We start from the raw sequence: 13,879 nt of genomic DNA, 5'->3' as shown, positions 1-13,879 counted from the left end.
CTGAGGGTGGCAAGGCAAGTCAGGAATCATTTCTGGAAGAGTTGGACATTTCGGTGGGGTGCTCCCTTTACTCACAATCCATCAGCAAAAACTCACTGAACAGCATGTAAAAAGCAAGACAATGCTGCATGCTGCAATTTCCCTGGGTCTTCCTGCTCCCGGTTCCCTAAATTTGATGAGTTTAAAGCTACAAAACAGGACAACTAAGACCGTGAGAGAATAGAATGGTGGAAGGTGAACCTGAGAACTTGCTTTCTCTTCCATCTTGAGGTCTTTTCTAGGCATCAGAACCAGGAAAGGGGTAGAGGCTGTAAGAACTCTCTAGTCACACATTCCAGCTCCAGCTGTTTCTGTTTTGGGGATGGATTTATTTTCTGTAGGCTTCCAGTCTCCACTCTAAGTCACTTAATTTCTTTCTTTTCCTTCTGATAGACTCCATAGTAGCTGACACTCTTTCTTTAGGCTATTCCTAACACTGTTTAAAGTTAGCATAGCTTAATAATTAATCCCGTGACACCTGGAAGCAGGCTGCCTAGGGTTTGAACCTGACTCTTGCATTAATTAGCTGGGTGACTTTAGGTAAGCCACATATTGTCTCTGTGCCTCAGTTTTCTCATTTGTAAAATGGGAATAAAAGCAGGCTTATGAGAATTAAATGAGATAATACTTAAAGCAACAGTGCCTGCCACTCATCAAGCCCTATGTAAGTTTTACTTAAATAAACTAGTAATAAAATTAACTCCTTAAAAATGGACACAGTGACACTTAAGCATCTGAATGTTTTAAAGTAAACATTCCCCTTTCTCCAACCAGCTGCCCCAAATATTTTTGGAACTGTTGTTTGGGGATAACTTTCAGGGCTGATTTATAAGCCATGTAAGTAAATCCATCTCAATATTTATAATCACATTTTATTTTGAAATGTTTTTTGACTGCTTTTCAAATTCACCTTCAAAGAAAAAGATGTCACCACTGAGTTTTAAAGGTGCAATAAGCTTCAACAGCAATTCCAAAAATGTTTTAGGCAAGATCCCTGCAAAATATTTTCTGCAAAAGATCCCTGCAAAAAATTTTTGAATATTTTCTGATTAAAAATTCAGAATCTTGGTTCACAACCCAAAACCACTAGATTGGAATCTTCATTTTAATAAGATCCTCCCCAGGTGATTCATCTGCACATTCAAGTTTGAGAAGTGCTGCTGTTGCCTAGAACCACTTGGCTGGAATGGAGGCCTTCATTGTTCACCTTGTCAGTATTTGGGGTGACTAGAGGGGACCTGCCAGAGTCTACTGGGCCTCATCCAGGGGAGTAACATTAAGGTTTTGAGGATGAAAAGATGGTGGTCTGGGAGGGAGTCACCAAGAGGCCCATATTGAGGGATGGCTTGGGAAGAGGCAGCACCCCTGGACTTCCACTAGGAGGTGCTACACCCCAGAAGTGGATGTGGAATGCTGAGGCTGGATAAGACTCAGTCTAGAAGACACCACTTTGGACTTAACCCCCAATAGGGAGCCCATTCCTCAGGATTCTCTGGATATTCAGGACTCAAGTTTCATTTATTCATTCATTCTTCATTCATTCAGTAAACTAGCATCTTTTATCTCTAAAAGAGAGATATATACCTTTGGGGAGCTCCAAAGGTATATACTGATACTCTTGACCCAAAATACTTTAGTTTTCCAGCCAAGAGAAAGCCCAGAAACAAAAACCAGAAAACAGGACAAGAAATGGTAGAATGAAGAGGCATTTCTTGCTGCAGTGGAACAAAACTTTTCCAAGGGAAAGCTGACATAAACTTTCACCATAATTGTAAAATAATTGAAGTTTATTTTTAGCACTTCCAGCCCCCTCACTCTGACACCCTTCCACCTCTTTGTGTTATTCTTATCTCATTTATTCTCAGTCATTAGAGCAACAATATTTATTGAGGGCCTATGTGCCAGACACTGTTCTAGGTTCTGGGGTTATAGTAATGAATAAGACAAATGTGTTGTTCTCATAGAACTGTAGTCTAGTGCAGACATCAGAAAAGAAAGCTGAACAAAAAATAAATAGGAGAATTTGAGCCAATGGAAGTAATGTGATACAGATGATGTGATACTGTTCCCTGCCTATTGTCCACCCTTCTATTCCCTCAGTTCCTTTGTCTGTACAGAGTATGATGACCGATAATAGTAAGTGTTGCATTTTAAAAGGGATCAACATTTATACTGAAGAGATAAAGTCTAACCCTGAGTGGCCCAGATGTGGCATAAAGAGCCTTCATATTGGAGGCAGTCTTATGTGGACAGGGTGAGGAGGAGTCCATGGTGATCTGCATGGACCCACAATAAAATCCAATCCATCCAAGTGGATGCTAAGGGCCAATGAACAAAACCAGATGAACCCTCTGGTAGGCCAAGAACTTATCAAGGGCCCCAGGAAAACAAAGCATCTACCCAAGAATGTAAGACAGTTCTTTTGAAAGAATAAAAAGCACTGACGTGATAATTTCAGGAGAGGGGGGGAAAAAAAACCTGACTGAATTTTGTTAGGAAATAATTAACTGTAAGTATTTAAATTTTTTCAATTACATATGACTCATCATAATCTTTTCACTGCTTAAGACCTTGGGAGGTTTAATCTAGCCCTGCTTGTGCACTAAGTCAGTCCCCTGGATCAAAGATGCAACCCTCAGGGAAAGAAAGGGAGAGAGACCCTGAATTAAGATCATAGTTGTCACCTAGTGGAACATATTCAAATAAAAAATAAATTCAGTAAGAAAAAGAGATAAAGTTGCATTGTTTGTATTCTTGAGTTTTTAACTGAGTGGTGCACCTAATACACAATGCCAAGTGACCAGCACAGAAGTTGCACACAGTAAGTGCTCAGTATGCTTAGTTGGTCTCTTGTTTCTGGGTTCTTCTGTTTCCTCAAAAAGAAACCCATGGGTAGATCCAGCAGGACTAGTCCTGTCATGAGGCCTAAATCTCATTCCTGAGGAAGAATGCAGGAGCTGCCTCTCAGAAGCAAAGGTTTAAATCAGTGGTTTCCAAACATTATTCTAGAACTCATAAACAGGGATGAAGTTTTCATCATGGAATAAGAGAAAATAAGGTCAATGTGGTAAGCTTTTCGAAAGGCTGAATGTATTTAATTTAAAAGACTGTCTTCTAGGCTGAGATTATGTCCTTCATACTTTTGAGGTGTTAAAGTGGCTTTGCTTTCATTACCTGATGGAGAACTGATCATTTTTTAAGTCTTTGCTTGGAAAATTAAAAATTGGCAAGCCTATGTTGATCTCCAAAATTATTTTTGCAATTTTACAAATGAGTAAAATCTAAAAGTACAAAGCTCATTACAGAGCAAAGCATTAGGCCGGGAAGAAATGGTCTTCAGTTTATAGGGAGTCTGCAGAGAAATGCTCAGAGGGAGGTGTCCCTGTTCTGTCAGTCAGTAGTCCAAGCCAACACCCATCCACGTACACAACAAACAGTGGGTCCTAGTATGATCTATGCTAGGCATTGAGATTTAAATGTAAATAAGAGTCATTATTACTCTGAGATTATAATTTCAGTCCAGCGTTAATCAAAAGGGGGAAGAAACAATTACGTTAGAAGTATATACGAACTGCGTTACAGCTTAGATCACTCATTCCCCCAGGATATGATATTTGAGCTGGGTTCCAAGGCATGTATAGTAATTTTCCTGGCAGAAAGAAGGGAAGGTATTCTAGGCAGAGACAAAGGCAGAAACAAAGGCAAGGAAGCATGAACATACAGGTAGCATTGGGAAAGACAAGTCAGAGCTGTGACATAAGATACAGAAGGGAGGGTAAGGGTGAAGCCAAATTGTGATGATTCTGTTGCTCCTTGTTGAGTCAGGCCTTTTCCCTGGAGGTCAGTGGTTCCTGGCATTTTGTGGTAACTTCCTCTTTGGGGGATTCTCTTAAAACTATAGGCTTGTTCTCCAAATGACGTACCTATCACAAAAATATCAGGAATACACCAATTTCCTGAAGGACATTTATAGACTTTGTTATAGGCATTGGGGGACCATTTTTGTGTCCATTTTTAAGCAGAAGAGGAACATAATCACATCTGCATTTTAGAAAGGTGAGGTATAAATGGGTGATTATTGACAAAGTCTTAATTCAAAGGAGAGACAGAAGAGAATTTCAGCTTCCTGGTCTGGTTTTTGAGGTTGGGGCTTGGAGACTAATCTGGGGGTGAAGGAAGGACTCTTCCCTCACACTCTTCCTTCCCATAGGTGTATGATCAGAGGGCAGTGAGCTCAAAGGCTCTTTAGCCCAGAGGTAAGGGGATGGACATGATGGATGAAGGAAATGGATGTGAGGTTGAGAGGAACCTCCAATATCAAGTGTGGAATACTTTTGGGGTCGTGGCAGTCAAAATAGTATGAAAATAGGTGTATCTGTGTTACCCTAATATCATTGTTAGTATTGAGAATCTGACATGAATGACAGAATATCCAAATTTCAAACGTAATTTTAAGTTAAAAGGGAGATACACACGTAAAAGTAAAAGTTGCAAAAAACTGACTCAACTCTTTTCCCAATTTCTCCTAAATTTCAGGGTCAAAATATTTCTGCATCATGACTACCTTTTGGTTCACTGGCCTCATCCTGAGTCTGGATGACTTTCTTACCATATCATCAAAACTGCTAAGAACTCCTTTCCTCCTTAAATATCTTTAGATTAAATGCTCTAAGAAAACTTGTGGTTTTAAAATATGTTCACAATTTTTTTTGATACTCCTCCCAGAAGTAGGGCTTCATTTCTCTCCCTGGGGTGAGGGCTAGACTTAGTGACATCTTAAAATGAATAAAGTAGAGGTGATAGTGTGCCATTTCTGAGAAGAGGTCATAGTTTATTTTTGCTTTTATTTCCCTTGCCTCAGGAGACTTATCTAGAACAATGTTGCTATAGCCAATGTCAGAGAAACTACCTGTGCTCTTTTCAAGGGTTTTTATGGTTTCAGGTCTCACATTTAGGTCCTTAATCCATTGGGACTTTATTTTTGTGTATGATGTAAGAAAGGGGTCCAGTTTCTTTTTTGCATGTAGCTGCCCAGCTTTCTCTAGCACCATTTGTTGAAGAGACTTTCTTTTTCCCATTGTATATTCATTCCTCCTTTGTCAAAGATTAATTGACTGTGTAATTGTGATTTATTTCTGGTTTTCTATTTTATTCTATTGATCTATGTATCTGTTTTTGTGCTGGTACCATACTGTTTTAATTACTACCATTTTGTAATATAATTTGAAGTCTGGAATTGTGATAACCTCCAAGTTTTGTTTTTCTTTTTCAAGATTGCTTTGGCTATTTGAAACCTTTTGTAGTTCCATACAAATTTTAGGATTGTTTGTTCTAGTTCTGTGAAGAATGCTGTTGGTATTTTGATAGGCATTGCATTAAATTTGTAGATTGCTTTCGGTAGTATAGACATTTTAACAATATTTGTGCTTCCATCCCGTGAGCATGGAATGTCTTTCCATTTCTTTGCATCATCTTGAGTTTCTTTCATCAGTGTTTTATAGTTTTTAGATTATAGGTCTTTCACCTCTGGTTAAGTTTATTCCTAGATATTTTATTGTTTTGGCACAATTATAAATGGGATTGTTTTCTGAGTTTCACTTTCTGCTGCTTCTTTATTAATGTATAGAAATGCAACAGATTTCTGTACATTGATTTTGTATCCTGCAATGTTACTGAATTCATTTATCACTTCTAGTAGCTTTTGTGGAGTCTTTAGGGTTTTCCATATATAGCATTATTTCACCTGAAAATAGGGAGTGTTTTACTTCTTCCTTACCAATTTGGATGCCTTTTATTTCTTTATGTTTGATTGCTGTGGCTAGGGCTTCCAGTACTGTATTGAATAACAGTGGTTAGAGTGGACATCCTTGTCTTTTTCTTGGACTTAGGAGAAAAGCTCTCTGTTTTTCACCATTGAGTATAATGTTAGCTATGGATTTTTCATAGAAGGCCTTTATTTTGTTGAGGTATGTTTGCTCTAGACCTAATTTTCAGAGGGTTTTTTTAAAAAATCATGAATAGATGTTGTACTAAAGTCTGAATAGTCTAGAAGAAGCTGCCTCTTTTCTGTTCTTCAAATTTCATACAAGTGCCTCTCATTTGTGGAATCTGATATGGAAAATGGCTGTAAAGGGATTCTAAGAAATATTTTCTAGTCTTCTTAACTCTTGGGGAAGCAAAGAAGTACAGAAGCACAGCTGAGTTGCCAGCAGACAGGCTGGTGCAGTTCATTATTTCAGGTACCCAGTATCCATATGTACCATTTTACTAAAATTTAGTTTCCATCCTATATGGAAGAGTACAGGAAGGGAAAAAAGGAGGAGAAGAAAGAAACTAACAAATGTAAATATATACAGGATAAACCAAGGAAAAAATATGCCTAGCTACTAAGACCTTTTTTTCTTAATTGGTAATCAAGACAGTAATTGATGTTTGTTTATTTAATTTTTTTAGTAGTTGGTATTTATAATCTCCTTCTTCCCCTGCCCAAATCACATGCCCTATGCCCTCAGCCAGTACTTCAACTACTGATTCTTTATCTGATAACTCAAACCTTTACTCTTAGGTGTGTGAACTATTTGTGGTCCTGAACTATATTGCTAAAGTCTTCCCTTAACTTTTACTGTGGGACATAAAAATATTAAGGGACACCATATCCAGAATAAATGTTAAATTCACTGAGGAATTGCTGCCCCATCCATGATGGGACAACATAATCAATCTGTCCCAGGTGACTGGCTAGTTTCCCTGAAGAATGATGCCATACTATAGATTTAGCATTGGTCTTTGATCTTGGTATATTCAGCAATCACCACCAGCAGAGGCCAGATTAGCCTTGGTAAGAAGTTCCTGTTGTAGAGCCTATGCAAAACTTCCACCCCTGCTATCATGGCCACTTTGTTTATGAGTCCATTGAACAAGTGCTGGGGTAGTTGATGAAATAGACTGAAAGATACCAAGTCTCCTGCCATTGGTTGCCATTGATTCCCATTGGCTAAATTCAGCTCAGTTGCAAATACCATCATATTGGGGGTTAGGGCTTCAACTCCAAATACCAACAATTCCCTCAAAGAACTTCCCCTCTGGAGAAAGGGAACAAAGGCCCTAGCTCTAACACATACTTGCTTCACATCCCACCATGAGGGCCCCACTCTCAGACCTCATCTAACCTAACCCATGCTTAACTTAAGGCCAAGTGAGGGAAAGTGCCAGTGGGGGATGGGGGTAGGTGGACACAGGAGGAGAGAAGCAAGTATAAGGAGTGCTTTACCTAACAGAGGGGAACTGGGAGTAGATGGTATCTGAGAAGATACAGAAAGTTATTGTGTAGAACACATTGGTGCTGAGACATCAGTGGGTCATCTAAGTGGAAATAACCTTCAGGTTTTGGGGAAGACAGGAGTATGGAAGGAAACTTCTTAAGGTCAGGGTTAGAGAGAGGAACTGGATGTCTTCTCCATGAAGTGGGAGGTGTAATAGGCTGTGAGTTCACTGAGGGCCTGAGTGCACAGCCAGCAGAGCAGGGTCCTTATGCCATGGCCAGCAGGCAACTGCATGTGACTTGATGATTTGGATTATCTACAATCAGTGTAGTTGTGGTTAGCAGGAAGATCTTAAAGGTCCATTTTGCTCTACAAATCTATATAATTCTACAAGATAATCTGTTTGACACTCCCAGATAACAGCTATTTTATGACTCTGGCTGACGCCAAGGAATTGAAATGGAATTGAGTAAGAAACGGAATTGAGGAACAGGAGGGCCTCCAACTACTCCTTCTTGGTACTTTGATTTCTTCAGTCATTCTCTTGGAAGCAGGATAATTTCTAGGTCTGTTCTCTTAGCTGATAGCAAGATAATATAACCACTCAACATTAGCTCAGCCTAATTAAATCAGGAGGAGATTAAAATCTCCTGATTTTTAATTCTCCTGATTAAAAAGTTGGAGTTTTCAGTCTCTTGGCTCTCTGCCTTTCCTCTTAATATAACTCCTTCATTTAAACAAATTTTCAGCATTTCCTCCAGAGGTGGCTAAATGACTTCAGCAGTGCATTAACACTGGCAGACCCAACGTTAGAGCTCAAGAAGGGGTTAACCACATAGAAAGATTTCAGGAGTGCCAGGATGATCCTGATGTTCAAAGGTATCTAGCTCCTTTCCTTACAGAATGATTTCTTCTGTCTTCATTATTTTAAAATTTTTTTCCTTTTTTTTTTTTTTTTAAATTGAAGCTTAGTTGATACACAGGGCTAGTTTCAGGTGTACAACATAGTGATTTGACCGCTGTATGTGTTATGCTATGTTCACCATAAGTGTACCTCCAACCTGTCACCATACAGCACTATTACAATATCAGTGACTATATTCTTTAATCTGTACCCTTCATCCCTGTGACTTATTCATTCCACAACTGGAAGACTGTACCTTCCACTCGCCTTCACCCATTTTAGCATCCCTCCCTTCTCCTCCCCTCCCCTCTAGCAACCATCAGTTTGTACTCTGTTTTATGGGTCTGTTTCTGTTTTGTTTGTTCATTTGTTTTGTTTTTGTATATTCCACATATAAGTGAAATCATACGGTATTTGTCTTTCTCTGAGTTATTTCCCTTCACATAATATCCTCTAGGTCCATCCATGTTATTGAAAATGGCAAGATCTCATTCTTTTTTATGGTTGAGTAATAATCCTGTGTGTGTGTGTGTGTGTGTGTGTGTGTGTGTGTGTGTGTATAACACATCTTCTTTACCCATTCATCTATTGATGGACACTTGGGCTACTTCCATATCGTGGCTATTGTAAATAATACTGCAGTAAACATAGGGGTGCATGTATCCCTTTGAATTAGTGTTTTTTGTATTCTTTGGGTAAATACCTCGTAGCGGAATTACTGGATCATATGGTATTTCCCTTTTTAATTTTTTGAGAAAACTCCATACTGTTTTCCATAGTGGATGCACCAATTGCATTCCCACCAACAATGCATGAGCATTCCTTTTTCTCCATATCTTCATCAACACTTGTTCTCTCTTGTCTTTTTGATTTTAGCCATTCTGACAGGTGTGAGGTGATATCTCATTGTGGTCTGATTTGCATTTTCCTGATGATTAGTCATGTTAAGCATCTTTTCATGTGTTTGTTGGCCATCTATATATCTTCTTTGGAAAGGTATTCAGGTCCTCTCCCCATTTTGTATTTGGACTTTTTTTTTATTTTTTATTTTTGGTGTTGAGTTGTTCTTCATTATTCACTATCCAACAAGTATCTCTCAAGTGCCTTCTGTGTAACAGCCCTAGGAAGCAGTATGCATTAGAGTTATGAGCAATGAGTGTTTTGGTTGGTTTGTGTGTTTCACCTAGATTACTGGGCTGTGATAGAAGCTTTAGACAGATGGCTGAGGACACCACAGAAGAGAATGGAATCTTTCTGAAGGTGAGACAGGAGCAGGAAGGCCTTTTGTGTGTTAATCTAATCTGTAGACAGTTTAAACAACTATAAAAAAGTTTGAAATTGAACTTCTAGAAATGAAAATACAACATCTGGAATGGAAAATACCTGAATGGGATTAATAGCAGCTTAGACATTGCAGAAGAAAAGATTAGTAAATTTGAAGCCATAGCAATAGAAACTACCCAACATAAAACAAGGAAAGGGGAAAAAGACTGACAGAGAGAGAGAGAGAGAGAGAGAGAGAGAGAGAGAGAGAGAATACTAGTAGTGATCTGTGGGATATCATCTAATGGCCTAATATACATATAACTGGAGTCCTAGAAGAGAGGATAGATGGGGAAACAAAAAATATTTGAAGATACACTATTTTTAAAATTATATGTTAAAGTATCTTTCGTTAAACTTCATTTTTTGGTTCATAGAAACACCGTTGATTTTTGTATTTTGTTTTTGCCTGTTCTTGCGTAAATCATTCCCACCACCAATTTATAAGAATTACAGTTGCTCTGAAAACTCATTAGTACTTGGTATCGTCCTTGGCTCTCCTGTAAACAGCTCTCTCAAACAGAACCAGTCACTTCTTCACAACCAAATCTAGCATCTTCTCATTTGTCATGCTACCTGATTGTATACATCACTGAATATCACTGACCTCTCCTCCTTCTTACAGATTATCTCTCTTTTTCACTTTTCCTCCTAGCTCTCCAACTGATTCTATTGTCTGCTTTTCTTCTGGCTGTCCTATCAGAGCAACTGTTCTGACTTCCTGGGAGAATGGTGGTAAGCCTGGCAGGGTTGGGTGGGGATAGCAAGGTAGGTGGGTGGGTGTGATCTGGACAAGTTACCCGGGAGGGGGTCTGGAAGAATGTCTCCAGCCTGACTATGTTACATGTCAATGCAAATCCTAAGTGAAGAATTTTAGGCAGCCCATCCTTGGTAGGAGCTCCTTCCCCGCCTCCATTTTTTTTCTCATTAGGGCCTGAGCCTGCTATCTGCAGCTGAAGGAGCTAGAGCTTTTGTGTCCTCAAATTCCTACTGAAATCATGAAAAGAATGTATAAACAAGGGCAAATTGCATCAGCACAGGAAGTCAGTGATCAGCATTAACTTTATACTAGAAACCAGGAGAAACTTTTGCTAACAACAGAACGTAGGGCTTGGCTTGAAAAGGCCCCTGGAGTTAGAGTCATGATTCTCCCCAGTGAGAGAGAGCACCTTATCTGGGAAAGACTTTACTGCCCATCAGAACCAGTGCTACCTCTAACTCAGAGAGGTAAGAGTTCTATGAGGAAGAAGTTGAGGGTGGGTTGAAGGGCCATTTGGATATTTCACCTCATAGGTCTTGACTGTCTTTGTGGATCTTTGGCGTTAGATCTCCACCATTAGTGTGAAGAAGGTCTGATGTTTTCTGTTGCCTGAAATGGGCACATGAAACAGATGTGGGTGCTCTGTGGAGAAAGAGTTCTCTTCTAAGGTAATACATCCATCACAACTCAGCAGTTAAGCACCTGACCATGTTCTGATTTAGGTTCCCTTCTCATTATACCTGGGCTGATGGCTCTCAGAACTGGTCATCCCCAGGTTCATGGAGTCTCTTCCTTCAATGTAAGTTTGCTGGCCTCCATCTGATAGAGCTTTCTTTTGCCTTCTGTGATTTTCCAGCTCCTATTTAGCTTTCCACTGTGGCTTATGGATAACCTTTTTGTTTCTTAGACTCAGTCATTCTTACTTTAAGCTAGAGCAGGAAAGAATCAACCCGGCCACAATGTCAACAGTCACTAGAGATGGATTTTCTGAAAGTTGTCCTAAGCTTTCCACCCTAACTGCTAAATGCAAATACCCCAGACCCTGGGAGTTTCCATAGCTTTGTCTGTGTTAGTTGGGAGTTTCCACATCCTATAGATAAGGCCATTGAGAAAATGCACAAACATCTTTGCTGCTAAGCCTGACCTGTAGTGACCACTAATGCTCTATTTAGCTAACACTACCTATCATCTTTACCCTACTCTCTTCTTGCTTTGTCAGTTGAAGCTGCGGGCTTCAATGTGAAAGGATTATTGTTAGTCCATATCTGAAAAGCCCCCCATACACATATCTGGAGAAGTTATCAGAGGGTACATACTTCACAGCAAGTTATGGCCAAGCTATTATGTTCCACATTTATCAGATAGATTTTTTCTCAATTCAGCTTCCAGATATAACACAGTTACTAACCCTCAAATTGTACCATTATGTAAAGAGCTTGATAGTATTAGATCCCAAGCCAAACAGGATACCAAGACAGTGAACTCACATGCTTCTACGTACTGCTTCTCAGTTGGTTTAAAAGGTGTGAGAGTTTGTTTTTTCTTTCCTTTGCAATGCCCCTATGGCTTTCTTGTTTTTTAATTTTAATGTTTTGCAAGAGGTCTGGTTTCAATTTGATATTCTAGGATCAGGTTGTTAATGGATTTTGCTAAAGTGATTGTTCCTTTTTTTATTTTAAAAAAATTTTTTAAAGTTTATTTATTGAGAGAGAGAGAGACACAGAGACAGAGACAGAGAGAGACATAGAAAGAGAGAGTCAGGCTCTGTGCTGTCAGTGCAGGGCCCAACGTGGGGCTGAAACTCACAAACCTCAAGATCATGAACCTGAGCTGAAATCAAGAGTTGGATGCTTAACTGACTGAGCCACCCAGGCACCACTAAAGTGATTGTTCTGTTAAAAAAAAAAATTTTATGTCTTTATTTTATTTTAAGGGAGAGACAGAATGCAAGTGGGGGGAGGGGGCAGAGAGAGAGGGAGACACAATCCGAAGCAGGCTTCAGGCTGTCAGCACAGAGCCTGTCGCGGGGCTCCTACTCATGCATCCTAAGGTCATGACCTGAGTTGAAGTCCGCGCCCACGCCCAGCCCACTGGGCCACCCAGGCGCCCCCTAAAGTGACTGTTCTTAAGTGATTTCTCGTGGTACCCACTGAACTTTCCCAGGAAATGGTAGAATGTGCTTGCGAAGTGATGACAGAAATCATTTCTGGGCATGTGGTTTATATTTATTTTTAGACTAGTGTGCCCCCTCTAATTTTGCAGTGGCTTTACTGAACTGGCATTTGACTGAGTATAATTTTAAATCAGCTTCCCCTAGTGTATCAGTTTGGGTCCCAATAGGAAACAAATGGAATACTTAAATTCAGATAATTACAGGAGGGTTTATTTACAAAGAGACCATTACAAAGATGTGTGCAAGATGTGGTGGAGCCACAAGAAAGGATAGTGCAAGAACCTGTAAGCAGTGAACTCTTGCTATTCCTAGGCCTGAAGGGACAAGACGTAAGAGAAGTGAGGAGGAAAGTCAGATAAAGAGCTCCTCAATACACTGACTTCAGTCTTTTCATATACTCTGATCTCCTTCTGAGTCACCCTGGTAGAACCCAACTAGCGGAGCTAAAGGGCATAGGAGCCCATTGACAGAGTCAACAGGGTCTGACTAGGGTATAGAGAAAGGTGGAGAGTGGGTCTGGAGAAGTAAACCAAAGGTACCTGACACACACAAGAAGTCTAGGATTAAAATTAAATTAATTCCTTGACACACTTTGTGAATGATGTTCCGGAGACAATGATGCCCTTTTAGGTATACTGACACCTCTAAACAATCCTTTTTACTTACACTTTCTCTATTAAGCATGGAAAGGCAAAAGAGCTCTTGAGATCCTAAAGCAGCCTCTTGAATTGATTCATTTACATGGTGATAAAGATGATTTTTTCTTCTATCAGATTACCTATATCTGATAATATACACTCTTCTCAGTCCAACAGGGTTGGACTCCCTGCCAAAGGGAAATGAGGAGGAAGGGGAGGAGGAGGGAAGAGGGAAAAGAAAGGCTATGTATAGGAAGAGGGAACATCTCAGATGGCAGAGACAGCAGTGGAGAAAGTCATGGAAATCTGTGAACCAAGACCCCTGGGCATTTGAGCTTAGTGACTGGCCCCACCCAGTCCTGGCCAAGCATTTCTGACTCAGCATAATGGCCAATTGGGGCCTTCTTGCTGGGCTCACCTTCTTTGAAATTTCCAAGAGTTTGAGAATTCGAGTTTTTACTTACATGACTTTAGTGTGCTGAGGATACTTAGGAATGGCAGAGACGGGTAAGTGTGGAGGCCAGGTGAGATGCAGCATGGGATGATTATTGAGGGCTCAGATTCTGAAGCCAGGCTGCCTGAGTTTACATTCTGTCTGCTCCTTATAGCTTCCATGACCTTGGGAGAGTTATTTAACTTCTATATTCTAGTTTCCACATCTGCAAAATGGAAAAGATAACAGTAATCACCTCAAGAATTCTTGGGAGGACTTACTACTTGTAAAGTTCCTACAAAGAGCCCCACATATAGAAAGCACACTGTAAATGTTAAATCACATTT

The 13,879-nt window shown here is 39.8% G+C and overlaps 1 protein-coding gene across 2 annotated transcripts in view; it reads right to left on the bottom strand.

Moving 5' to 3' along the window:
* The window catches only part of SHF (Src homology 2 domain containing F), an 85,862-nt gene that overhangs the window by 28,775 nt on the left and 43,208 nt on the right, over positions 1-13,879 (bottom strand). For both annotated transcript variants that reach the window (XM_047861244.1, XM_047861246.1), the window contains exon 2: positions 13,564-13,758. In XM_047861244.1, coding sequence (XP_047717200.1) covers positions 13,564-13,637 — 74 coding nt within the window. In that variant the 5' untranslated portion in view covers positions 13,638-13,758. The remainder of the gene's footprint in view (positions 1-13,563; positions 13,759-13,879) is intronic.

Source organism: Prionailurus viverrinus, chromosome B3 (genome assembly GCF_022837055.1).
Source record: "Prionailurus viverrinus isolate Anna chromosome B3, UM_Priviv_1.0, whole genome shotgun sequence".
Lineage (NCBI taxonomy): Eukaryota > Metazoa > Chordata > Mammalia > Carnivora > Felidae > Prionailurus > Prionailurus viverrinus.
The sequence above is the reverse complement of the archived record's forward strand: the minus strand, read 5'-3'. Positions and strand labels throughout refer to the sequence as shown.